The following is a 25,278-nucleotide window of genomic DNA, read 5'->3' as shown; positions in this document are numbered from 1 at the left end:
ATTTGACTTTTTATCGATAATAAGAGTAACTACCGTCACGGAAGTTGATCATCATTTAGAAAGCGGAAGTTGCATTTAAAGGCAGCCTTCTCTCGGCGCATAATTCTAATTTAACCGCGTGATCGAGGAGAGAGAGAGAGAGAGAGAGAGAGAGAGAGAGAGAGAGAGAGAGAGAGCGTATTATACAAGAGAGATAAATTATCGCAGTCGAACGTTTTTTCCTCTATTTCTTTTCACCACCTTCTGTCGCTCTTATCTAGCGTATTTCTTCAATGATCGTGAATCACTCAATAAGAAATAAACTAATCGATTTAATGATCAGTATTACTTAAAAAAAAAAAAAATAAATAAATAAATAAATAAAAAAGAAAAAAATATTTCCACGACCGTCGTCGAATAGTTAAAAAAAAAAAAAAAGAAAGAAAGAAAAAAAATGCAATAAAAACAATATAAAGAAAGGAAAAAAAAACGATATATTTTATAATTTCTTCTTTTTCGTTTTTTTGCCTCTTTAAGTTAAGGAGGAGCGGCAGTGGGGAAGAGAGAACAATAAAGATATAAAATGACGACGCGTAGTACGAGGAAGAGGAAATGAAGAAGAAAGGTAAAAGAAAAAAAAGAAAAAAGAAAAAAAGTTCGTATATTTCAAAGTACACGTGAAAAAACAGGTTGGTAATAATTAATAGGTAAACAGCGAATGTAAAGAGGAAAGAAAGATAAGTTAGAATGTTAATGAATGTCATGAGACGGGGTTAGAGGTTACGGCGAGGAAGGAGATAGGTTGGGTGGGGGTGCAGTCGGTGGAGAGGGGAGGAAGCGGCAACAGGAAAGAACGGTGAAATTAATTAATCCTTCGGTGTCGTTTGTTTACAAAATATCCGCTTCCTGGATAGGGCTGAAAAGCTTTCAATTCTCGAGACTGACAAACGGACGATGGTGTTGCGCGCGCATTTAATATTACCAAGGCGCCACCAGTAACGTATAAATCGGGTTGCGAATGATTCAGAATCAGTGAAAGTCATCGAAACGATAATAGATGGTAACTACACGAAAAGATCCGCTCCTAAACCGACTATCATCTGTAGTTTCTCTCTCTCTCTCTCTCTCTCTCTGTGTGTGTCTCGCTCTCTCTCTCTCTTTCTATCTATCTATCTTCTTTTAATGTTCAACAGCTGCCAAAGAAGATGACGATGCTGTTGCTGATGCAATGGAATCGCTTTCGTAATGTACGATTATAGATTAATCTAAGATAAAGATAAAATGTATAAGGAAAATTGTCTTAATTTATTGGTGTGATTATCATTGAAAGGAAGAGAAAAAAAATGTGCAGTATTGTTCTCTCTCTCTTTCTTTCTTTCTTCTCTTTTTCATAATATACATGTATATAATATACGTACGTACACACTAAACACATATATATTCAAAAATTTTTATTCAATAATAATAAAATTGCAAACATCGTATAATTCTATAATGAAAAATTGAAACAATTAAAAAGGAAGAATTTCAGATTAAACCATGCGAATCTATCTACATATGTCATAGATACATCTCTCTCTCTCTCTCTCTATATATATATATATATATATATATATGTGTGTGTGTGTGTGTATGATGTATCGCTCGAAAAATAATTTTGAAGGGAAATAATAAACATTCGTCAAACTAAGAAAAACTAGAAAGTAAGACGTATACGATCGACGAAGGAATTGGACTATGTGATCTCTCGAAATTGATAATTCCTCGTGAAATTCAATACGTATAAGTAATCGTAGCGCGAAAAAGAATGAATGCTGATTTTATGAATGAAAGCATTGACACGAGAAACGAAATATTGTGAATAGTAGACGAGCGGGTAGCGGCTAGATTCTCGGAGGTAGCGCCGCTACGCAATATAGTTTATCTATCAAAGTATTCAAAAAGAAAACTGTAACAATTGTTTCTTTTTTTCTTCTTTTCTCTTCTCTCTCTTTCTCTCTCACTCTCTCTCTCTCTCTCTCTCTTTTTCTCTCTCTTGTTTCTTTAACTGTAATATTCGTTGAAAGATATCTTTTCTCGATGAACGATCTTTCATCATTCATATCGGAGAAAATTAAAAAAATATACGATAAAGATAAATACATAATCGGGGAGGTTAGTTCGGTGGCACTTGGTCACTTTGATACGGGGTTGAAGTGCGAGCTGTGGCTCGTAAACGCAGAGAGGCAGTTATGTATGGTGTCGTCGTCGTCGTCGTCGCCGTCGTCGCCGTCGTAGAGAAGTCGTAGCTGGAGCGCCCTTAGTGCAGTGTTCATATATGTACATAGAAGCAGGCTTCCAACCGGCGAGTCGTGTATTCAAGAGACGGATTTTCAAAAAAGAAAGAAGGGAGGAAGGAAAGAGAAAGAGAAAGAGAGATAGAGATAGAGATAGATAGAGATAGATAGAGATAGAGAGAAAGAGAGAGAGAGAGAGAAAGAAAAAGAGAAAGATAGAGATAGATAGATAGATAGAAAGAGAGAGAGAGAGAGAGAGAGAGAGAGAGAGAGAGAGAGATAGAGTGCGTGATAAAGGAGGTTCGAAAAACGTGTCTACAGTGTCGACGGGGCTGACACCCCAAGTACAGGAGGTGTGCTATATGCATCAGGAATAAGGAGTAAAGTGTATAAGAAGAAGGAGCGAGGAGGTGCAAAGGGGGAGTGGATAAGCAAGTATAGAAGGAAGGAGAGGAGGGAGACCGTCGCGACGGACGTCGCTGGACGTCGCGTGGGACCAAAGGAAGAAAAACCGAGGAACGCTTCTTCCCTGTGTCTGATGAGCTCCTCCGTCGTACCGTTGGTGGTAAGATGGCTGTGCAGCTGGACGGAGGAGGGAAGGAGGTCTTGAAAACACAATTCGCCACGCGGGAAGGAACGTACAAGCTGATGACCTTGTCGGAATACTCGAGGCCGAACAGGGTCGGCTATACCAACAGCCAAGGGAGTGCGTCCGTCAGGGTATCCTTCGTCACATTGCCAGACTCTTCGAATCCCTCGGGTACGCAAGAACACGACGACCGAATGTGTTTTAATTTCGGAAAGGAGCTCTATGTCTACGTTTATCGTGGTGTCAAAAAGGTAAGCCGTTCCCCTCCCCCCTCCCTCATTGCAACATTGATTTTATTGTCCTGTTTATTGTCCTCCTTCAATATCCACGATAACTTTTCTCAATTGAGGATCAAACGCAGACAAGAGATCGTTCCGACCTAACCTCGAAAATGTCTATTTGGTACGAGAGTCTCAGAGTAATCTCGCCGACACACTCGTACCTTCATCTTCTAGGTTATTTCGTTCTTCATTCTTTTTTGTTTCTTCTCTCTTTTTCCTTTCTATTATTATTATTATTATTATTATTATTATTATTATTATTATTATTATTAGTATTATTATTCTTATTATTATTATTCCTACGTTTTAATCTTCTTACGTGTTTTCACATTTTCTCCTCCTCTTCCTTTTTCTCCTCCTCCTTCTCCTCCTCCTCGTTCACTTCCTCCTTCGATGATACGTCGATTTATTATACGAGTAATAACCGAACAAAACGATTTAGTCGACTTCGTGCCTTAAAAACGTTTCAACGTTTAATCTTTAATATCGCCTTCTTTTTTATGGTCACTTATCCACCGTTCACAACTTTGCATTTTCTCTTTTCTTTTCTTTTTTTTTTCCCAGCTCAATGGAACACCTAACCAAGACAAATATAATATGCCTAAGTAGATTTTTCATTTGCAATTAACATTGTTTCTCATGTTTGAAGTATAGAGTTTGACTATACATTCTATGAATCTCAAACTCATCTCTATCCCTTCTGATATTGTCCCATCGAATTAATCGTTTATAAAAGAAATGTTTTTATATTCTGTTGTTTGATATTGTCTCCTGATAAGCTCAAAGTAAATTGATGCAAAGTTCAATGTTTCAGGCTGTGGATTTGAACAATCCCGTGGAAAAGAAAACGTATAAAGGAACTAATCCGACTTGCCACAATTTTAATCAAACTACAGCGACGGCAGATAGTGCACCATTATTAGTAGGATTTTCTACAGGACAAATACAATTGATAGACCCTATAAAACAAGAATTCAGTAAATTGTATAACGAAGATGTATGTATCGTTTTTATCTCAATTTGAAATATTTCCTCATTATGATTAAATCGTAGATATTAATAACATTGTTATAAGAAAATTTGGATAAATCAGCAATGACAAATGTTTTGATTACCTTTGAATCTAAAGATTTCCATTGTAAATTCCTTTGGCATTAACTTTTAAAAGATATCCCTATGATAAATGAGAGAATTAATAATAATTGAATGGTTTAGAAAGTCATCTTCGATGTGGTATGCACGATCATAGCTAAAATAATTTCATGAAATGATTAGAGTTGGTCTATATTGATGAGATTAAAATCCAATTAAATAATTAAGCTTGATAGGTATTATTATGTAATGTTACGTTGTCCCGTTATAATAACTACACTTTATACTTTGCTTGCATTTCTTTCGCTGATATTATCTTATTTTTCTTATAAACAAATTATATGGTCATATAAATGAATCTTGAGAGATAAGTGAAAACTGATGAAAGATACAATTTTATATGTATAATTTATACGAATAATCGTTATAAAATATGTAATACTTTCTGTTGCAGAGACTTATAGACAAAAGTAAGGTAACTTGCATAAAATGGGTTCCTGGTTCAAATAATCTATTCTTGGTCTCTCATAGTTCGGGTCAGCTATATCTGTACAATGAGGAACTTATTTGCGGAACGACAGCACCTCACTATCAATCGTTTATGTCTGGCGATGGTTATGCCGTATACGTGTGTAAGGCAAAATCTACCAGGAACCCTCTGTACAGATGGGTGATAGGTGCAGAGGGATGTTGCATAAATGAATTTGCCTTCAGCCCTTGCGGCTCAAATTTGGCAGTTGTTTCCCAAGATGGATTTCTTCGAGTATTCCAATATAATAAAATGGAACTTTTAGGATCAGCAAGAAGTTACTTTGGTGGATTTTTGTGCGTATGTTGGTCGCCGGATGGGAGGTACGTTGTCGTTGGAGGAGAAGACGATCTTGTAACGATCTGGAGCTTTCATGAAAAACGGGTGGTAGCCCGCGGGCAAGGTCATCATAGTTGGGTGAGCGTTGTTGCGTTTGATCCATATACCACGTCGTATGGTGATCAGGACCCCGACTTTAGCGGATCGGATGATGAAACGATGCCTCATAATAACCATAATCATTTTCATGAAAAGTCAAATCGTTTGTCGACAACTTCGCAAGGAGTTCATTCTAATAGGAACTCTAGTGGGTCAGAACTGAGAGTGCCAGGTGGTACGTGTTACAGGCTTGGTAGCGTATCGCAAGATACCCAATTGTGTTTGTGGGACATCACGGAAGATATATTAAGGCAGCCGGTATGTCCTAAGCAGAGACCTTCCGCCGCAGGTTCTACTACCTTCTCTTCGTCGGGGACACACAATAGCGGTAACGGTTCAATGGCTAATCATCATTTGAACAATTCTAAACTCAATAATACAAATAATATAAATTATAAGGAAAACGTGAGTGGTAATAATGAAAGTAGTAACAATAGCGCGAGTACCAACGCAGCAGTGTCTACTGTAAATTCGTTGACACAGAGGCTAGCAGGTCTTGGTTTTGGTGAACGTAAGGGTGATAATCACAAGAGGAACTTTAGCCTCACCATGAGAGGTAGTGGTGCATCTAATAGCACGATCGTGCAAAACAATAGTGGCGAAAAAACGAGCACCAACTCGAATGCGAGTAGTAATATGAACAGTGTCGTCGGTGCAAGTTTAGTAGGTGCAAATAAGAAGGTCAGTTCGGTGATGGACGATCCAATGAGATTAATAGGAACTGCCTATTGTCCGAGGTTCGACGAGTGCCCAGTCCTTCAGCCATTGGTGTGCAAAAAGCTGGCGCACGAGAGATTGACTGAATTAGTGTTTAGGAAAGATTGCTTCGTAACTGCGTGTCAAGATGGATACGTATATACATGGGCAAGACCAGGTCACATGGTAGGTCCTCTTACCATAAACAACACTCTGCACAGGCCACACCATCATAGTATCCCTTACACCAATATCAATTCCTTGCGATCTAACGATCTCTGATGTGTAACTTGTTCCCAATCATCGTTGAGATAACTCCATAAAGTAGAATTTAATTAATTATCGATATGTCAATTTCTATGTAAATAGAAATAATAATTTTAGGTTCTTTACCTTGAAAGAGCCATTAAAGATCCTTAATACTTTATTTCGTCTTATCCACCAGTCTCACTGAGAGGATTGTTAAAGCAGGAGAGAGATCTATAAAATTCGATGTAAATATAGAATTGATTCCAAGAGAGTAATGTTATAGTTGAAGGTCATAGGTCGACATTTTCACGTTTCCGTGTTCTTTGTATAATGACATACGCGTAAATAGATGGGATTGCGTGTTTAGGCCAATTATTTACCGCACCTCGTTCACTGTAGTTAATAAGTGTTAGAAGGTGCCATTAGAGGAAGCATTAAAAAAAAGAAAGAAAAAAAAAACGAAAAACAAAAAAAAAACAAAAAACAAAAAAGAAAAAGAAAAAAAGAAAAACAAAAAAAAAAAAGCTAATATTTTCTCTAAGTCTGTATTATACTTACGTATATATGAATTACAGAAACATAGAGGCGAATATTACTATGAGTGAACAAATTTTTATGTCGATAAATATTATGTTGGAAATTTTGAAGGAGGAAGAAGAAGAAGAAGAAGAAGAAGAAGCATTGTCAAAAAGAATAGAGTTCTTTGATATTATATATATATTTTTTTTGTGTTGTTGGTTTTATAATGTGAAAAGTTATATTTAAATTTTTTTTGCTTTCAAAGCTTTAAAACGATATCTGATACTTTTAATTGCTTGCAATAATCGTGTAATCGTAATTAAATTAGTAATGAGAGTATGAAAATGATAATGATAATGAGAATGAGAATGAGAATGTTAGCAATCACGTTTAGTAGCTATGCCCAGATTTATTCATGCAGTAATATATTTACTATAAGGAAACAATGAAAATTGTGTAATTTAAATTTCATACTAACGGTAACTACTTCTTTCTATATTCATACAAAGTTGAACGTTACATAATGGTAACATAATTTAACAAAATAGATTTTGCATATCATCAAGGTCTGTTCATTCATAGTATGGACCTCCATTTATATATCTGTGCCTAATGATCGTCTGGTCAAAATATATTCAAAATGAATATCGAAGCAAAATTGCATTAGATGAATTATAAATATGAAATATATTTATGTTTAATTTGCATCGTCGAGATGCATAACGCTATTTGCGCTCTATGAGGTCTAGTAACAGGGCAGGCCCCTTAAATCCTTCTTTTTCTTCTATAAAATGTTTGTTATTAGCTTAGCTTAGCCAATCATAGAGAACCAACGAATTATTTAGCTGAACTATTGTCCCAAACTATGATAATGTGACATTTAATCCTTTGTTGAAAACAATGAATTGCCTTCTTGTTGTACAATAAAGCAAAAAAGTTGAATGAAAAATTGCTGCTTGCTTCCTGCTTGAGTTTTGTTACCAAGTGCAATGCAAAAGTCATACAGGAAACTTTTGTTTCGCGAGGAAACAAAAAACAAAACAAAGAATAAAAACGTAAAAGCATTCGCTTAAGATTCTCCTTTTATCTTTGCATTCTTATATTTCGCATGATCCACATTATTTGCCATAGGAATGTTTTGAATTTATGAATTTTCAATTATTTAGCAAATTATAAGTTTCCTGATACTTTGCACACAGCATTTGTTTCTTGAAAGTACCCTGTGCTCACTCATCTTTTTACAAATATTTAACCAGTCACAGTTTTTGAAAATAAATTTCATATAGAGTGCGTTGCTTTTTTTATAGTGACAGTCTTATAATTTAATCGGAAGATGCTTGCGCTTGTTTCTTAAAGCCGGTGGGGCATTAATTTTTTACTTTGATCGGAAAGATTAATGTTCTGTACCAATGCTTTGGCTGATGCAACAGAATCATGGATGAGACTTCCCTGAGTTATCGCATGGTACGTATGACTTATCATTTCTTTCATTCGTTTATCGCTTAATTAGATCATAGAGCATAATATAATGATAAATAGAGCATAGTATAAGCTTAGAGTTTATTTCAATGTGTGCCTATACGAGAGGCATCTTATTTATTTAAAAAGTTGAGCTTTGAAAACCTTCTTATATTCGATGCTACATTACTTTTGTTGCACCAATTCATTTATTAGAATAGAAAATATATATATATATATATATATATATATCTTCATTTATCGAAGCAATTTTAAAATGTAACGATAAGTTTTTAAATAATCTATGCTTTGCTTTATTCCAGCCAGGCATTGGACAGGTTGGTAATGCCCTACACGTTGTCAGTCCAGCAGAAGGCGGGGGTACTATAGTATAGCCACAGTCTGATACAAATGTAGTATCAAATCATCATGACGAATACGTCCCGTCGTCTTATACATTGCAATTTCCAGAATTACAACCACACACTCATTATCGTCATTTGTATTACGTGTGGCCAAGTGAAAATTATTCTAGTATAGTTCAATGATCATAGAGAAAAACGTTATATACGGCTTGATGCACTTCTCCTCTTCATTTAATATGCTAAAAGTCGTCCATTAATTCTCATTTTCTTTATCTTACATAAGACAAATGATTAATATCAAATTTATATTGATAAAAACCTTTATAAGAACATATTAATTGGAAGAATCAAATTGTGTATACATGTATATATGTATACATATTTCGTGTCTTATACTGCAGACTTATTACTTATTGTGTCATTCCAACGATAGAAGTTTATTTATCTATAAGAGTTTCTATCGAGAGAACTCTTTCAATAAGAAGAAAGTTCCGTGTCTGTGAGAACGTTTGTACTTTTACCGTTCATATATATATATATATACATATATATATATATATATATACTGCAGTACAGTTTGAAAATATATATTTAAGGGGAATAAAAAAAGAATTGAATAGAAAATTATTGTAATCAGTCAGAATAATGTGTAAATAAGACAAAACTGAGAAACTACATTGAAATAGAATATCTTGATTTAGGTAATCTTCTTTGTTAAACATCGGCATACAATTTTTTTTTTTTTCCTATACATTGATATAGACCATTACAAGATAATATTCTACATTGAACTTGAATCTAATGCCTGCATTAACTTAATGTTTTTCTTTGAAACTAAAATTTATCGTGATAAAATAAAAGATAATAACTTTGACGAATTTGGATAATAACTTTGAAAATTTTCTGAAACAATACGTGCTACGGAATTCAATTTTTGGGAAGGCTCCTTCCATTTCAAGTTCTATAAAGAAAAATGCCTATTGCATAGCAACATACATACATGTACAGTTAATAAAAAGAAAAAAAAAAGAAAAAGGAAAAAAAAAAAAGAAAAAAAAAGATTATACATGAAAAATAATTTTGTACCTGAGAGCTATAAGATATACATAAATAGATTGCATATAATATGATCATTCCAAAAACGAACGTTGTTGAGAATTACGCGTTATAGAAACAACATAATGAAGTTTATTTCATCTATGGCCTTAATATTAGATGGCAGGTAATACTTTTATGAAAAATTAATTAGATCAATAGAGCATCATCAATGCGGTGATATCATTCCGAATAAACATTTCGCTTTGCTTTCCTATTATCATTAACGATTTGATATTAAGATAATAATTTAATACGTTTATACTCTGTCATAACGCGTATTACAAGTGCATCGAATTGTTAAATAACATCATTCATTTTTCAAACATGTTATTTTATATTGAGCACATATCTGTTATAATTTAAATTCCTACGTAGCATTATTATTGAAAGATACATTGAAAATAAAAAGAATATATGAATTATTTAAAAGAAAACTAACACGACACAGTATTACTGTTTTATTTTTCATAACTCGGGGATAGCTTTTATAAGTGCTACCATAATATAGTTCTCAGGTGCAGAAGTGTACCAAGATGAGAAGAAAAATTTTGAATGCTAGAGACCGATAGGTGTATGGCAAATTTCAAGAATAAACAGTATTTCGAACTGAACGTTCTATAGAGCGAATGTTATATTTATTAATTTAAATAATAATAATAATAATAATAATAATAATAATAATAATAATAATAATAATAACAATGATGATCGATAAGTAATATAATAAATAATAATATTAATAATTAATAATTACAAACAAACAAAAAATATTTATAGTAACATATAGCGATTATCCGCATTGTTATCAATGATTCCTTTTTATAGCTTGAACGTGACGGCATATAAAACAATATGTCGACTTTTATCGTGCGCGGGATGCATTTTTTCTAGCGTATTTACATTTAAGAAAGACAGGAGAGGAAGTATCGTTAATAATTGCTAAAAAGAAAGAAATGTGTTATAATACTTTTTTCTTTCTTTCTTTCTTTTTTGCGTTTCTGATTAAAATAGTACATAAACCAATAAGTGTACGCTATAACGCGTAAAAAAAAAAAAGAAGAAGTGTTAAGCCTCGACTTTTAACATTATTTATTTGCTAATTGACAAGAGATTTTAAATAATACTGGACCAAACATGTTTCATAATTAATTTCAGGGACATGAAACAAACACACATACACACACACACACATACACACAAAGGATTCAAATGTATATCTCGCATATATGAACGGTTACGCGTATATTCAAATTGCATTCCATATCGCAAAAGGAGAAAGAGAGAGAGAATTATTTTTTTTCCTCAACTACGCAATAACATACAATATTCTTTCTCAAATTTTAATTCAAAATAATTTATATTATTCACGGTACTTTTACGTATATTTATATGAGATATTCGAGCAAAAGATTTCTTTTCTTTCCTCTTTTTTTCTTTTTCTTTTCTTCCATGGAATATCCATCCTACGTTTTTCATATGTATGCAGAAAATATGTTTAAGCTTTATGCATAGTCTCATTTACAAATTATTCGAAAAAAAAAAGAAGGTCAATTTTTATGCAATCCAGATATATAAATGCATAGAAATTCTCGATGCTCGCGTGTGTATAGGAATGAATGAATGAATGAGTGAGAAGAAATTTACGGAGAGAGATAGAGAGAGATAGAGAAAAAAAAACGAATACTATACATTTTTCATGGAACAAAGCATATTTTTATCTACGGGATATATTTCCAAAACCCAATAGATTTGAATACCTTTTCTTCTACAGTTTATATGCACATGATTACATATATACATATATATATATATATATATACATATATATATATATATATATATGTGTGTGTGCAATCAGATCTAAACTGCGAAGAAATAAATTGGTACCCTTCTCGTTATAGTTTATGTTTTATTTTATTTTATTTTATTTTATTTTATCTTTTTTTTTTTTTTTTAACGCTAGAAACGAACGCCCTTGAAACAGAAGAATGCATACGTGTGCCTGCTGTATGTACGTGTTTGTGTGTGCGTATGTGGTACGCGCGATAAGAGCGTACGAGAAAAACGCGAATAAGAGGTATACGAATTACCTAAAAAGAAAAGGGGATGATGGATAAAAAAAAGAGACATGCGAGGTAAGGGGGAAAAAAAGAAAAAAGAAAAAAAGAAACAACAACTATACCAAAAAGGAGAGATAAATGATTGTTAAAAAGTATTGTGTCGCGCGCAGACCAAAACCAAATCATTAAACTTAAGGGTGCAATCGATTAGCAATGACTGAAGAGGATTAATCTGAAATGAGATTTAAATGGGGGAGACATTAGACTGTATCTGATTTAGAAAGAAAATTGCAATATATCTATCTATATATGTGTGTGTGTGTATGTATATATATGTATGTATATATATATATATATATATATATATATATATATATATATATATATATACCGTTCCTACTTTAATAAAAATTATAGAGCTTTGTTGATATATATTATATATATATATTTTTTTTTTCAATCGATTTGTTCATTATTAAAATCATTCGTGCGATTTCAAAACGATAAGTTTCGACAAAAAATCCATACGATATATATATATATATATATATATATATAGACATACAGGGTATGTCTTTCCAATGAAATTTGTACGTTTCATTGGAGACATCCTGTATATATATAAATATATATATGTACACACATACGACAGAACGCCGATTAAACGAAAAACAGTTTAATTCTATAGTAATGATACAATTGATAAGGGATAGCTTTTACATCTATTTACTTCTCGCATATGTGTATGTGTGTGTGTATGTATGTATGTATGTGTGTGTGAACGTTATTACTCTACTTCTTTATTACAAGTTTCTATGTTTACTTATCTCGATCCATCAATCAATAATCTGTTTATCGAAAATTTTTTATGTTCCCATTATTTAAAATAATCGACGTTCTGCCATATTACGTATATATACATATATATATATATATATACATGTATTTATATATATATATATATATGTATATGGATGCTGTTATACAAACAAACATCTTATATATTAATCATTTTAGTTCAATTATCGAAGACTAATTGATCGATCAAGATATATTTACTTCAATTGTTTATAATTTTTTTTTCTTTGTTTTTTTTTTTTCTTTATATATATATATATATATATATATAAATAAATATCTTTATATGTACACTTTTTTTTATAATTAAAATATCTTCGACAAATAGATGCGGCAATATTTTATGATAATTTTTATATCTACGTACGTAGGACGATCGGGATTAATTTGAGATTACTATTCGATTATATATTCTACTCCCTGAAAACACGGAAGGAAATGAAGAAGATAAAAATAAAAATAATAAATAAAATTATAAACAAAAAGCGCGATTTTATGCTTTTACGAAAGATATTACGATAGGAAAATTTCTCGACGCAATTATAAAGTTCCGATCAACAAATCTATAAGACACGTCTGGCTGGTTACATTATCTATATATCATATTATTAATAAATGTGAATATTTGAATTTGGCCAATTTTTCTATGTCATTTTTTCACGCTAAAAGATTCGATACGACGATTAGACATTGGCATCAAATCTGTACTGTTTAGTACTTCTCTCAGCGTGTTTCTCCTTGTTTATAAAAGTGTACATTCTTTGTAAGTATAAATGAAAAACATTTCATTGTTATCATAGAAAGCCTTATCTTTTACCTTATCGCTTTTTTTCCCGCCATCTCCTTTCCCTCTTTTCTTTCAGGAATAAAAAAAAAAAAAAGTATATATACTATTCCTTAGCTACGAAACATGCATTTACATGTACACGCGCGCATACGCATACGCAAACACATAAGAATACGCATATGCATGCATTCGTAGCTATCTTAAAACAACTTTGAAAGAACTTCATTGAGTATTTTTTTGTTTCACATAGTAAACAAAATGTCAAGAAAAATGTCACGTAGTATTATTTTGCGGTATAAAAAAATTGATTAGTCGCTTAATAAAAGCCGACTATATATAACAAAGAAAACCGATGGGCAATAAGAATGAGAAAACTGCAAATAATTCGATTCGAAAACGATCTCTTTCAAATAGCAAATTTACAAATAGGAAATAATATTATCGGTCGTAATGGTGTTACAGGAGTGAGTACACGAATTTGTGCTGCTTTCAATTCTCCTAATAATATCCTAATAATATTTTTTATTATGTCAATTCTTCTTTCCTTACAACTTGTCAAATAGTCTTATTATCGTAATTTATTATTGCGAAAAAATTCTTTTTTTATTTCTCTTTATAATTACTTTTTATCGAGCTGTCGTTTACAAACTTTGATGATTCTATGTATCGGTCGTATGTATAAGAGACACAAAAAAATATATTAATATAGTAAGTATATCGCAATGTAGTAAAAATTAGTTTCATTATATTTCGATGGTGGCACCACTTGGCTCATCATAAATCATGTGTTACACGGATTAATATCAAGCTCTACGGAACGTGCTGTTTTGTGTATTCTTAAATTTATTTTTATTATCTATTTATTTTTATTTATTGTTTCTTTTTTCTTTAATTTTTATTTTAAAAGTTTTACATACGTGTAAAGTATAGAAATTCACGTGAATGAAGAGATTGAATTAGTATTTAGAATCTATTAACTTTGTTTCTAATAGGTTAGGTTTATATTATCTATTAAAGAAGTATTAATATTTATGTACATACATTTTTTAATCTATTATATTTATATTTTTCTATTGTTTGATGATTATAGTCTAATAATGGACAGATCATTAAACATGCTGTAACAATCAATTTATCTCCAAGTGGTGATATGACCCTGACACCGGTAAGATTCAATTACATAGATATGAGAATATCCATCAAAATATACTTGAAATATATATCAATTAGACTTAAGGAATATATTTTTGAAGTAAATTAATTAAACAAAAAAAAAAAAATGATATATTTGATTTTCATTATTTACTTTTACAAGATATATAATAATATTAATAATAATTAGGATTTCTTAGAAAATTGTTATTAGTATCAGGTCTCGCCTTGTTATATAAAATCTACTGGATCATCTCGATGGCATCTTCTTAAATTAGGTACAGCTGTACCTATTAAACCAGGAGATATATGTTCCTTGTTATCAGATAAATGTTGGTTTAAAATTATGACAATGTCTGAAACAGTGGAAAAAGATAATCATCTATTAAAAAGAAAGGTTATTACCTCTTGATTCTTTCTTTGATTTATTTATATTATTAAATTTCGTTGATATTGTAAGTGGTTAAATTAGATAAAATATACACAGATATATATTACTTATGGCATAGTGTACAGATGACATACCATTCGAACCAATGGATAAAAAGATATGTTTCGATACATCTCCAAAGTCTATAACTTCGCATGGCGATGGTTCTAGCGAAACTCAAGATAATAAAGATTTTAAACCTATAACAGTAGAGACGCCTATCTTAAACAAAGGGAGCAGTATTATTCTGTCTACTTTTTCCAAACATATGGATACTAGGTTTTTTTTTTTATTTTTTTATTTTTTTTTTTTTTTTTTTTTTTCTATAAATATTTGTAACAAAAGCAAAAGTTTAGAAGACAATATAGTTTTATTAAAACTTTAATGTTCCCTTTGAATATTAGTTCATCCGAGAATAATCAAACTATTCTCAGTTCAATATCGATGGAAGAGAATCCAGATTTACCTAAAGAATCTACACTTGATAAAGAAAATTCAAATATTCAGAAAGAGGAATCGAAGAAAGTTGAAGCAAATGTTAAACAGGACCATGTTATGCATTCTAGTGATCGCGATGAATCACATACTTTAGCACAACAGGATATGCATTCTTCGCCAACACTCGAACAAAATAAAGCAAGTGTATCGGGTGCTGAGCAAGTAGAAACGAAAAGAAATAAATGTGTTTACAAGGATAAATGTTACAGGTATATTGATGTGTATTGATATATCGTTATATTTTTTTTTTTTTTATAAAAAATTTTTCTGTTTTATTAAATATTTAAATTTCATTTTTAGAAGGAATCCACATCACAAAGTTCAGTTCAGTCATCCAGGTGATCCAGATTTCGAAGAAGTCGATGAACGCCCTGAATGTCCTTATGGTATAAATTGCTATCGCAAAAATCTACAACACAAAGCTCAATTTAAGCATTCCACTATGCGAAAACGTCGAGCGCCAACCCCTGTACGATCACCAAGATGTGACAATGAATCTGTAGTGGAAGCGTCGTCAGAAGATGAATCTGTTGATGAATCTGAATACGAACCATCCGATTTCAGTTCGGATGATACCAACACTGACATAGAAAATGTAGAAAGTGATGTGGATAATGTAGAAAGTGACTGGAATGAAAGTAACAGTGATATCGAAGATTCTAAATCTTGAACTGGTTAAGATAATAAAGTAAATGGTGAAACATTGACTTTATACATAGTGTACAGACAAATTATTTATTTATGTAATAATAATTATCATATATTAGTTCAGTTTGAAAGAATATTACATCAAATTTATCTGTGATAATTATAATCATTAGAAATTTGGTACTTAATAAGATATTAAATTGTCATTATTTAGATCTATGAAGAATAACAGAGAAATATTTTTATTTGGTGAATCGTTTTTATTTGTTCAAATTGAAAAAATTAACATTGTCACTTACCATCGAAATAATGTTTATTTTATGTAAATATAGATATAAAATATTACATAGTTATCGTTATTATTATTATTATTATTTAAACGTGTGTGTGTGTGTGTGTGTAATTATTTGTAGTTACATTACTTTTTTATTAGTTTTCATTAGACCTGATATCCTTCATCTTCATCACCCATATAATCCTCTGTAGCTCCAATGGCAACATCTGCCAACATATGTTTAGGTATTTCAGATCCTCTTACTTTTATTGTATAGCATACATTTTCCATTTTAGTTAAACTTTGTTTTAACGTATAAAGCTTTTTACTCATATCTTTATTAAAAATACTTGTACATCCTAGAAATCCCTTATGCATATTTCTAACAAAATTACAAATTTGATAACAACTGGCTATATCTCCTGTTGCTAAATTATTAATGCATTTTCGCATAAGTTCTCCGGTCAAATCTGCTATACCCATGATATATTCGTTCGGAGTGATTACTATTCGTGTCATTTTTGTCGGCAACTCACAATTCTGTAAAGTGGATTTAGATTTATTTGAATCGGGATAAATCAATGACTTTTCTAACTCAATCCAGTCTTGCATAGAACCAGATTGTAAATATTGAAAGAATGTAACTGCTTCTATATATTCTTCAAGTCCAACTCTATAAGCTTTAAGATATTGATAAATATCTTGACCATCTAACTCATACGCAATGCTTTTAAAGAGAGTTTTCCCCATATTATCGAGTCTTTGCTTAGCTTCTCCAAGTACGGAGTCTCGTTTACTTTCTTTGTCAAGGGTATGCAAAAGGAATATTATTCTTTTACTTTCTATTGTAATATCTCGACTAAGTTTAACAAGTTTCTCAAATTTATCATGTTTTGTATCTAATTCATTGGAATATATTCGAAACTGTTGTATAACCAAATTATTCTCATCTATACTTTCCAAAATTTCTCTTCCTTTATCTCCAACATTGACTTTGTTTTTATTACAATGATGACCACGAGTTCTTCTACCAGCTAAATAAGATCATATAAAGACAATTATTTTGCGAGTATACTATATACAAAGATATTTTCTTTAAATAATATATTGTTTATAAACTGTCTTTATAAAATTGATTTCTTAAAAAAAAAAAAAAAAAAAAAAAAAAATAAAAATAAAAATAAAAATAAAAGAAAAAAAAATCATCTAGTTTATAAAAATTAATTTTACGTTTACATGGTAAAGAGGTTAAAGAGGTTATGTGAATCCTCATATATTTTTATCGTACCTTTTCCTTGAGACATCATAAATATTTTATATTTTAAGTTTCTTATTACTATAGATTCAAGAATAAATCATAAAGAATAATTAATCGTGCGCAACCAAGTTTTATATCTCACAAATAAAATATTACTGTTAACTGATCACAGTTCATAATATATTCATCACATCTTTGATAATATAATTAATTTTTCGCTATGAAATTGACAAAAATTAATTAAATAGGAAATTCAAGTAAATTTTTTAATTTTTTAAAACTTCAATACACATATAATAAACAAATTAAACAAATTAATGATTTATGTAAGTACAAATGAGCACATATAATACATTGACTGTGCCATTGGCGCGACTTGTGTAGCCAATTAGAACGAACCAAGAGTAAGCTTATCAAATATTTATTTTGATAATTAAAATTATAATTTTTTTTACATTTATGTGAATTATCATTAATGTACTTTACATATGAAATGATTATCAGTGCGTTTATTTATTAATTTAACACCGTCATTGATACTGTAACAAAAGTGACTAAGTCAAGATTTGAAAAACTTAATAATAGAAAAAATTGAATTGAATTTAAAAAATATTGAAATAGAGAAGTTTTCTTTTTTTTTTTTTTTTCGAAAAGAAAATTATTACATAATACTTAAAAAACAAAAATTTCTATGTAAAAATTTATTAAAGATAAGAAATTATTGAAGACATTATATTATATAAATATAAAATCGATGGAAGAAACGGTTATTTTACGAGCACGAATTGTTTTATAAGTTATCGAAAATAGAGATGGTTATCAAGGTTTGGAACGCGTCGATTGGTGCAAGCAATATATAAACGATTATTTTCATCAATTGTACATTTCCTTTTGGTTCTGTGAAAAATCATCAAATTAATAACATTCTCAGTTATAATGCCAAGTAAAAAGAAAAAATATAATGCACGTTTTCCAGCGGTAAGCATAAAATTTCTTTCTATCGTGGTATTGTTTGACAATAAAGTATAAAAACAATAGAATTATTTTTTACTTATAACACACATTTAAGTATTATATTATGGATTAAAGTAATATAAATGTTTGGATGATATAAGTTAATGTTTGAAACGAAGATTAACGTTTAATTTATTTATCCATCGAATATAATTTTACATGCTATCTTGCAACATTGTACAGATAACTTAACCTAAAAAATGCATCTCAGGGTCGTATTAAGAAAATTATGCAGACCGATGAAGAAGTAGGAAAAGTTGCTCAAGCAGTACCAATTATAATCTATATCCTTTTTTATATATAATATTATTACAATATGCTTTAATGATATTAGCGACGTTTTTTCTTTTCTTTTTTTTTTTTTTTTCTTTTTCTTTTATTTTATAAACATACATTTTTGCAATGTTAACTTTCACCTTAACCATATATATATACCTAGAACATTGGAACTATTTGTACATTCGCTACTTACAAAAACTATGCAAATTACAAGTGCCAAGAATGCTAAGACCCTAAGTCCATCCCATATGTAAGTAAGTTAAATAATTATTAATATTATATTATATAAAGTTATATATTTATTTTATTATATATTTTAACTAACTTGCATCGTTATTTTATACTTCCTAGGAAACAATGTATTCTATCGGAAAGTCGTTTTGATTTTCTTAAAGATTTGGTAAAAGGTTTACCAGACGTATCAGGACCTGATGAAGAAGTACCTACACCACCTTTAACTCCTGCCCCAATAAATGTAAACATTTCTAATCCAACTACATGTCCGTCTACAGCATATTATTTGGATCAAGGGTATAATCTTTTATAATATAATATAATTTTTTTTTATTTCAATAATTTTCTTTAACAATATTCTTTTTCTTTTTCTTTTTTTTTTTTAGCTCTCAAAGTTTGATATCAAACGATACAAACGCAGAAAATAAAATCTGGAGAAATGATGGAAGAATAGTAAATTCAAATGTCAATGTATCAAGCGAAATATCTAAAGTCACCGCTACACCTCAAGCTCCAGAGTTTCAAATTTCTGTACCTGCATCATTTCAGATTAATCAACCTAATTTTTATACAGAGGTCAATCCTATAAATTCAAGTAACAATTCTGATACGAGTTCAACAAATCATCCAACATCTAATTTTACTCATACTGCTAATATCGATGAAGATTATGATACATAGTTATTTTACTTAGTAATTTGCAGTATAAACTGTAATATTAACTTTAGATATTTGAAGAATTTAAGTATACGTAACACATGTCACATACGTATTTTTAAATTGTTAATAATATGCTAAGTTCAACAAGTGATTGTGGTTTCTGATTGAACTAGGGTATACATTTTTATATTCAGCTCTAATTACATCTCGAGAATATTTTGAAGACACCTGTTTACTCATTTTACTATTTATTTAGGTCAAGATATTTTTTAATATAATAATTTTTACAAAAAAATTTTTAATCTCTTAAAAAGATATTATATTTTATGAATTTGTTTAGTTAATTCCTTTCTAAAATTTTCCTAAGTTTTTCTTTTGCCAATTCTCTCTTTTCTTTTCTTTTTCCTCCTTCAGTTAGTCATTTCAATATCGTATATTTATCAATTTCTTTAGCTTCTTTTTTACTTCCATTATATTCATTTAGAATAAATATTTTCATTCTATTATAATTTTTTAATTCCCATTCAATATCATAAAATTCTCGTCTAATTTGCGTCAGGGAAAAGTAAATAAATGTTCAGATATAACAGAAATAAGTTAATTGCTTTATCTACTATTCCTCTTTTATAATTAAGGTATTTTATAAAACTATGTTGTTAGTAATTGCCAACATATATATGTATTACATATATATATGTAGTTATGTAATAATGTATATATATGTATTACATATATATATATGTATATATATATATATATATATATATGTAATGTATTTGAATAGAGATTCATTAAACATAAAACATAAAATTATTGATCTGCTTTTAATATGAAAATTAATAAAATTAGTAAATGAGAAAAATTATTATCAAATTCTGATTTTCATAAAAATAATTAATAATTGAATCATTTATTGTACCTGTTATTTATTTCAATAGTATTAACTTTTTACATAGTTTAATTTTTCAGATTTTTATATTTTCTTTAATGAATATTTAACTTTATTTTCTTCGTTAATCCGTAAAATTCACTATAAGTTCCATGCAGTAAGAAATAAGAGAGGGGAGAAAGAACGACAGAGAGCGAGAGAGAGAGAGGGGGATATAACATGTGCCAAAGATTGAATAGAGGTTAACATTGAAAACAACGTAAAATTAATGTCTCTGTAATCTTAATTACAAATGACAAAAATATTGATCTGTCAAAAAGAATTAAATATTTGATAAAATACATTTTTAATTCTTTTTTAATTAAATGTATTATTTAAATAATATTTAATATGAATTTTCGGAGCTCTATTCAGTTAGGTGAAAAAGTTAAATTAATTTTTAATCCATTCCATTTAAAAATTAACAAAGTAATTAATACAATAAAGAATTATGGAATGTCCGAAAGATTTAATGGAACAATATTAGAACGTTGGGGTAAGAATTTATAATGATTTATAATCATTAAATCAACATATTTCTATATTTTAATTGATGAATATTATATTGCGATTTACAGGAAATTATTGGAAAAATTTATATATAGATTATAAAGAAGTTACTATTGATACTGTAAAAGATTGTAAATCACATCCTATACGCACATCAATATATAGCACAGGTATGTTAATCTTTATATTTTGTATCAATCGTATATATATATACAATAAATATAATATTTGCTTCGTATTTAAGTTTTAGGATCCACGTACTATTTATATAAACATAATCCTGATGAAGATTCATTTCGTGAACATTTATTAGAAAATGCTATTAAATTAATGCAAGTAGGTGAAACTATTCGTAATGAAATATCGGTAAAACACGTAGAAATATTAGAAAAATATTATAATGAAGGTATTGTACGAAGATTTAGTATAGGTATATTATCTATAATCTGGTTAGATAATTATGACAAAGAATGTTCTCTTTATAAAGCTGTCTGTCCTTATTTAAAACCACGTTACATAAATTTTTATGAAAGAATAATAGACATAGGATTTTTAGATAGATGGTGGATATTGGATAGAAAAATGATCGATTATGATATAAATATCAAAGAATTTGATGTTATATGTTAATTACATATACTAGTTTCTACAGTAAATGATTTAAAAATTTTTCTTCTTTTATTTCTGTTTCCCATAAAATAAAATATAAATTACAGAATATTATTTTATAAAATAATATTGCGTAATAAAAGATAATGTTTTATAAAAATACAATTTTATGTTAACTACATCATTGAAATTTACAGGATTATAGTATATGTTACATAGTTTCTTCATACATCAGGATTCTAAAAATAAATTATGAATATTAATAATGTACTATTTTATGTATATATGTTTGATAAGTTATCATTATACGTACCATGAGCATATACTATAGCTGTACGACAAGGAATATATACCATCATTCTATATGGCAAGCCAGAGTATGGTTCAGGATTTGTAAAATGTTTTGTATTATTATCAACTCGATTTTCACCTCCATATTGTGTATTGTCACTGCATAATACAATTTTATGTGCTCCTTGCTGTCTCACTCCTATCGTATAATCAGCAAAAGACTTTGTGGGGTGAAAATTGAAAACAAATGTAAGTCCAGCACGATCAAAAACTATCAATTTATCATCTTCGTGCTTCCAACTAACATATCCCTGAAATCATTGACAAATATTTATTATTTTTATAAATGTTGAACAAAATTTTTATAAGACATACAGGATTAGCATGTAACCATCCATATTTTTCTTCTAAATTATTCACATCACGATCCCAATTATTCATAAACTTGTATTTCAATAATTCGTCATCTACCAAATTCCATTGTCTTCTTGCATAATGATAACTATCTGCATTGCCAACTCGAGGAAAATCTAGCCATTCTGGATGTCCAAATTCATTTCCTATGTGCATGAATTCATTTTTAAATATTAAATGAAATTATTAATTGTATTTATACATTTCAATTAAATTAAAACTTTTTATTATTTTATTCAAAAAAAAATTAATTGTGATTTCTTATGATATATATATATATATATGCTATAATAAGAATAAAGACGAAAAATGAAAATGTAAATTATATCTCGCACGACCTACTTTTTAAAGATAATTATACGAAGTAAATACTTATCAAAAGAACTCTCACCCATGAAATTTAGATAAGCTTCTCCACCCAAAGAATGCGTGATAAGCATGATCATGTTATGAAGAGCTATACCACGATTAATAATATTACTTGGTGGACTCAGTGAACTCATATGTGTATACATTTCTTTATCCATGAGCCAAAATGCTATTGTTTTATCACCTACAAGAGCTTGATCATGAGATTCACAATATGCAACTGTTTTTTCCATCCATCTGCGGTTACTTAATGTCCAACATATGTCACCCACATTCCAATCTTCATCTTTGGTTTCTTTTAATAATTTAATCCATTTGTCAGGTATAGCCATTCCTAGTCGATAATCAAATCCAACACCACCTTCAGCGACTGGTCTTAAAAATTATATATATATATATCTTAAGAAAATACATATCTTTAATACATTATTATAATCATGCTTATAAATAAACTTCCTTTACCATTTAATTTCATTAGTTTCCTATATTTATATGAAGAACATACAATAATATTATGTAAATATCCAATGTTATTTGATTTAATACCTGCATATACCTGGCATCCCACTAACATCTTCAGCTATTGTAGCAATTTCAGAATATAAATCATGTAACATATGATTAGCTAGCATCAAATAAACCACACCCTCAACATCAACATTCAGGCTATAATATTCATCATAATGGCCACTGAAACCTTGCCCAAAACCTCTTGAGTGATACAGCATTGATGTAACTCCATCGAATCTGTTTTAATTATAAATCATAAATATTTTACATCATGTGACTAACATATATAATGAAATAAAATTAATTTTTCTAACCTGAATCCATCAAAGCCATATTCGCTTATGTACCAACGTAAATTAGAAAGTAAAAAGCGTAGTACTTCATATTCTGCATAATTAAATAATCTACTATCCCAAAGTGGATGTTGCCCACGACTACCAGTATGAAAGAAACAACTATCCGTACCATCAAACATGTTTAACCCATCTAAAGTATTTTTTGAAGCATGCGAATGCACCATATCTAATAATACATAAAGACCATGAGCATGAGCTTCATCTACCAATTCTTTTAATTCCTCTGGTGTACCATATCGAGATGAAACGGCATAAAATGAAGTTACCTAATTAATTTTTATGCAAGAAGTTATATAGAAATATTCATATAAATATTTAAATTAAATAAAGGAAAAGATATATAGCTACTTGATATCCAAAGCTGGCATAATAAGCATGTTCCATAATAGCCATTAATTGTATAGCATTATAGCCTTGTTTTACTATACGTGGAATTATCTTTTTAGCAAATTCAAGATATGTACCAACTCGTAATTCCTGGGTAGCAATACCAACGTGACATTCATATATTCTAAGACTTTCAGGTTTCTTTGGTTTCGGGTGTTTAAATTTGTAAACCTATAAGAAAAGTGTAATATATATAAATACAATATATATTAATTACAATATATATTCTATCTGTAAATCTAACTTTTTCAGGACTGGGATGCCAAATACGTTGTTTAAATGTTGTGCCTTCATTTTTATCTAATGGTTGATTTACATATGTGGCCCAGGGACTAAGTCTTTCCAATAATTCATTATTATGATCCTTAACGATAATTTTAACTTCAGAAAGATGTTGTAATGGAGAGCTTCCATCTGGATTTGGAGGTAAATGTAATTCCCATTTCCCATACTCCAGTTTCTTGTATGGCGTTTTAGTTTTATCCCAACCATCTTTAAAAAGAAAAAAAAAAAAAAATTGATGCTAATTAAGGATAGTATAGACAAAAGATATACATATACATATAAGTAAAATCTCATATAATGACATATAATAAATATACATATACATATAAGTAAAATTTCTTACTAAAATCTCCTGTTAAAAATAATTCTTGAGCTCCAGGTGCCCATTCTCTTGCTGTTACACTATTATCCTTATTAACGTGTATTCCGTATATGTTGTATGCAGTTGAAAAGTTATTTAAATTACCATCTCCTGCTTCTATTTTTTCTATATAATCTTTAAATAAAGCATATCTAAAAATAATGAAAGAACGTATATTTCAATATAAAATAAAGAAAACAAAAGCAAATGAAAAGATCTGTTAAGAATACGATTAAACTTATAAAGATACCTTCGGCGTATATCCTTTTCATAAGGTTTCAAATATGGATCTCTTTCTAATAAGTTTTTTAATTCTGGAACCTCTACTTGCAGAGGATCCATACTTGACCATTTTCCTCCCATTTTAAGAAATTCATACGACAGATACAATTCACTCAAATTAAAATACCCTCACAGAACCCGCGCGTCAGCGGGCGTGAATGACGTGCCAAGGTGAACCCGGAGTGCTCTCACACATCTAATATATAAGCTGTTTATAAGAAACCAATAAGAAAACGCGATTACAGTGACATCTCG

General features: G+C 29.7%; 6 protein-coding genes across 14 annotated transcripts; 4 read left to right on the top strand and 2 right to left on the bottom strand.

The window, feature by feature from the left end:
- Positions 1–1,630: 1,630 nt before the first annotated feature.
- On the top strand, positions 1,631–13,286 carry LOC124430191 (WD repeat-containing protein 20). 6 transcript variants are annotated; one of them, XR_006943683.1, is made up of 5 exons: positions 1,632–3,095; positions 3,940–4,122; positions 4,672–6,066; positions 7,956–8,112; positions 8,434–13,286. XR_006943683.1 is itself a non-coding variant. In XM_046976446.1 (4 exons), exons 1-4 carry the CDS (start codon positions 2,826–2,828, stop codon positions 8,494–8,496), a joined length of 1,911 nt encoding a protein of 636 aa, XP_046832402.1. In that variant the 5' UTR covers positions 1,631–2,825; the 3' UTR covers positions 8,497–13,286. The 6 variants fall into 6 exon arrangements, 4 of the variants coding, with proteins under 4 accessions (XP_046832402.1, XP_046832397.1, XP_046832388.1 ...); XR_006943682.1 differs by having other exon boundaries at positions 8,430–13,286; XM_046976446.1 differs by lacking the exon at positions 7,956–8,112 and having other exon boundaries at positions 1,631–3,095.
- A 761-nt stretch (positions 13,287–14,047) lies between these two features.
- On the top strand, positions 14,048–16,202 carry LOC124430215 (aprataxin and PNK-like factor). Of its 3 annotated transcripts, none has more exons than XM_046976473.1 (6): positions 14,048–14,266; positions 14,365–14,439; positions 14,641–14,823; positions 14,936–15,135; positions 15,261–15,563; positions 15,655–16,202. In XM_046976473.1, the coding sequence occupies exons 2-6, from the start codon at positions 14,425–14,427 to the stop codon at positions 16,022–16,024; spliced, it is 1,071 nt and encodes a 356-aa protein (XP_046832429.1). In that variant the 5' UTR covers positions 14,048–14,266; positions 14,365–14,424; the 3' UTR covers positions 16,025–16,202. The 3 variants fall into 3 exon arrangements, with proteins under 3 accessions (XP_046832429.1, XP_046832439.1, XP_046832448.1); XM_046976483.1 differs by having other exon boundaries at positions 14,049–14,266; positions 14,627–14,823; positions 15,655–16,201; XM_046976492.1 differs by lacking the exon at positions 14,048–14,266 and having other exon boundaries at positions 14,273–14,439; positions 14,627–14,823; positions 15,655–16,201.
- A 110-nt stretch (positions 16,203–16,312) lies between these two features.
- On the bottom strand, positions 16,313–17,914 carry LOC124423262 (translin-associated protein X). The gene is made up of 2 exons (XM_046960803.1): positions 17,565–17,914; positions 16,313–17,310 (listed from the first exon to the last, which is right to left on the bottom strand). The coding sequence occupies exons 1-2, from the start codon at positions 17,581–17,583 to the stop codon at positions 16,442–16,444; spliced, it is 888 nt and encodes a 295-aa protein (XP_046816759.1). The 5' UTR covers positions 17,584–17,914; the 3' UTR covers positions 16,313–16,441.
- A 353-nt stretch (positions 17,915–18,267) lies between these two features.
- Positions 18,268–19,944, top strand: LOC124422940. Of its 2 annotated transcripts, none has more exons than XM_046960062.1 (5): positions 18,268–18,512; positions 18,760–18,832; positions 18,984–19,077; positions 19,179–19,358; positions 19,448–19,944. In XM_046960062.1, the coding sequence occupies exons 1-5, from the start codon at positions 18,471–18,473 to the stop codon at positions 19,740–19,742; spliced, it is 684 nt and encodes a 227-aa protein (XP_046816018.1). In that variant the 5' UTR covers positions 18,268–18,470; the 3' UTR covers positions 19,743–19,944. The 2 variants fall into 2 exon arrangements, with proteins under 2 accessions (XP_046816018.1, XP_046816028.1); XM_046960072.1 differs by having other exon boundaries at positions 18,732–18,832.
- Positions 19,945–20,635: 691 nt separating this feature from the next.
- On the top strand, positions 20,636–21,828 carry LOC124427329 (mitochondrial import inner membrane translocase subunit Tim29). The gene is made up of 3 exons (XM_046970136.1): positions 20,636–21,145; positions 21,228–21,329; positions 21,404–21,828. Exons 1-3 carry the CDS (start codon positions 21,001–21,003, stop codon positions 21,787–21,789), a joined length of 633 nt encoding a protein of 210 aa, XP_046826092.1. The 5' UTR covers positions 20,636–21,000; the 3' UTR covers positions 21,790–21,828.
- On the bottom strand, positions 21,816–25,222 carry LOC124427326 (1,4-alpha-glucan-branching enzyme). The gene is made up of 10 exons (XM_046970122.1): positions 24,992–25,222; positions 24,724–24,893; positions 24,340–24,587; positions 24,057–24,266; positions 23,667–23,974; positions 23,389–23,589; positions 22,865–23,217; positions 22,435–22,619; positions 22,082–22,370; positions 21,816–22,007 (listed from the first exon to the last, which is right to left on the bottom strand). Exons 1-10 carry the CDS (start codon positions 25,102–25,104, stop codon positions 22,000–22,002), a joined length of 2,085 nt encoding a protein of 694 aa, XP_046826078.1. The 5' UTR covers positions 25,105–25,222; the 3' UTR covers positions 21,816–21,999.
- Between the last annotated feature and the right edge of the window lie 56 nt (positions 25,223–25,278).

This window comes from Vespa crabro, chromosome 1, assembly GCF_910589235.1.
Source record: "Vespa crabro chromosome 1, iyVesCrab1.2, whole genome shotgun sequence".
NCBI lineage: Eukaryota > Metazoa > Arthropoda > Insecta > Hymenoptera > Vespidae > Vespa > Vespa crabro.
Note: the sequence above shows the minus strand (reverse complement) of the source record. Positions and strands in the feature narration are given on the sequence as shown.

Coding starts and splice junctions, on each gene's coding strand:
- LOC124430191 (XM_046976432.1), top strand. CDS start 2,826: ATGGCTGTGCAGCTGGACGGAGGAGGGAAGGAGGTCTTGAAAACACAA. Junction 3,096..3,939: donor TTTATCGTGGTGTCAAAAAG/GTAAGCCGTTCC, acceptor TCAATGTTTCAG/GCTGTGGATTTGAACAATCC. Junction 4,123..4,671: donor GTAAATTGTATAACGAAGAT/GTATGTATCGTT, acceptor TTTCTGTTGCAG/AGACTTATAGACAAAAGTAA.
- LOC124430215 (XM_046976473.1), top strand. Junction 15,136..15,260: donor TCCAAACATATGGATACTAG/GTTTTTTTTTTT, acceptor TTTGAATATTAG/TTCATCCGAGAATAATCAAA. Junction 15,564..15,654: donor TACAAGGATAAATGTTACAG/GTATATTGATGT, acceptor TTTCATTTTTAG/AAGGAATCCACATCACAAAG.
- LOC124422940 (XM_046960062.1), top strand. CDS start 18,471: ATGCCAAGTAAAAAGAAAAAATATAATGCACGTTTTCCAGCG. Junction 18,513..18,759: donor ATAATGCACGTTTTCCAGCG/GTAAGCATAAAA, acceptor AATGCATCTCAG/GGTCGTATTAAGAAAATTAT. Junction 19,078..19,178: donor ACCCTAAGTCCATCCCATAT/GTAAGTAAGTTA, acceptor TATACTTCCTAG/GAAACAATGTATTCTATCGG.
- LOC124427329 (XM_046970136.1), top strand. CDS start 21,001: ATGAATTTTCGGAGCTCTATTCAGTTAGGTGAAAAAGTTAAATTAATT. Junction 21,146..21,227: donor AACAATATTAGAACGTTGGG/GTAAGAATTTAT, acceptor TGCGATTTACAG/GAAATTATTGGAAAAATTTA. Junction 21,330..21,403: donor CACATCAATATATAGCACAG/GTATGTTAATCT, acceptor TTCGTATTTAAG/TTTTAGGATCCACGTACTAT.
- LOC124427326 (XM_046970122.1), bottom strand. CDS start 25,104: ATGGGAGGAAAATGGTCAAGTATGGATCCTCTGCAAGTAGAGGTTCCA. Junction 24,894..24,991: donor GAAAAGGATATACGCCGAAG/GTATCTTTATAA, acceptor CATTATTTTTAG/ATATGCTTTATTTAAAGATT. Junction 22,620..22,864: donor AGCTTATCTAAATTTCATGG/GTGAGAGTTCTT, acceptor TCATGCACATAG/GAAATGAATTTGGACATCCA.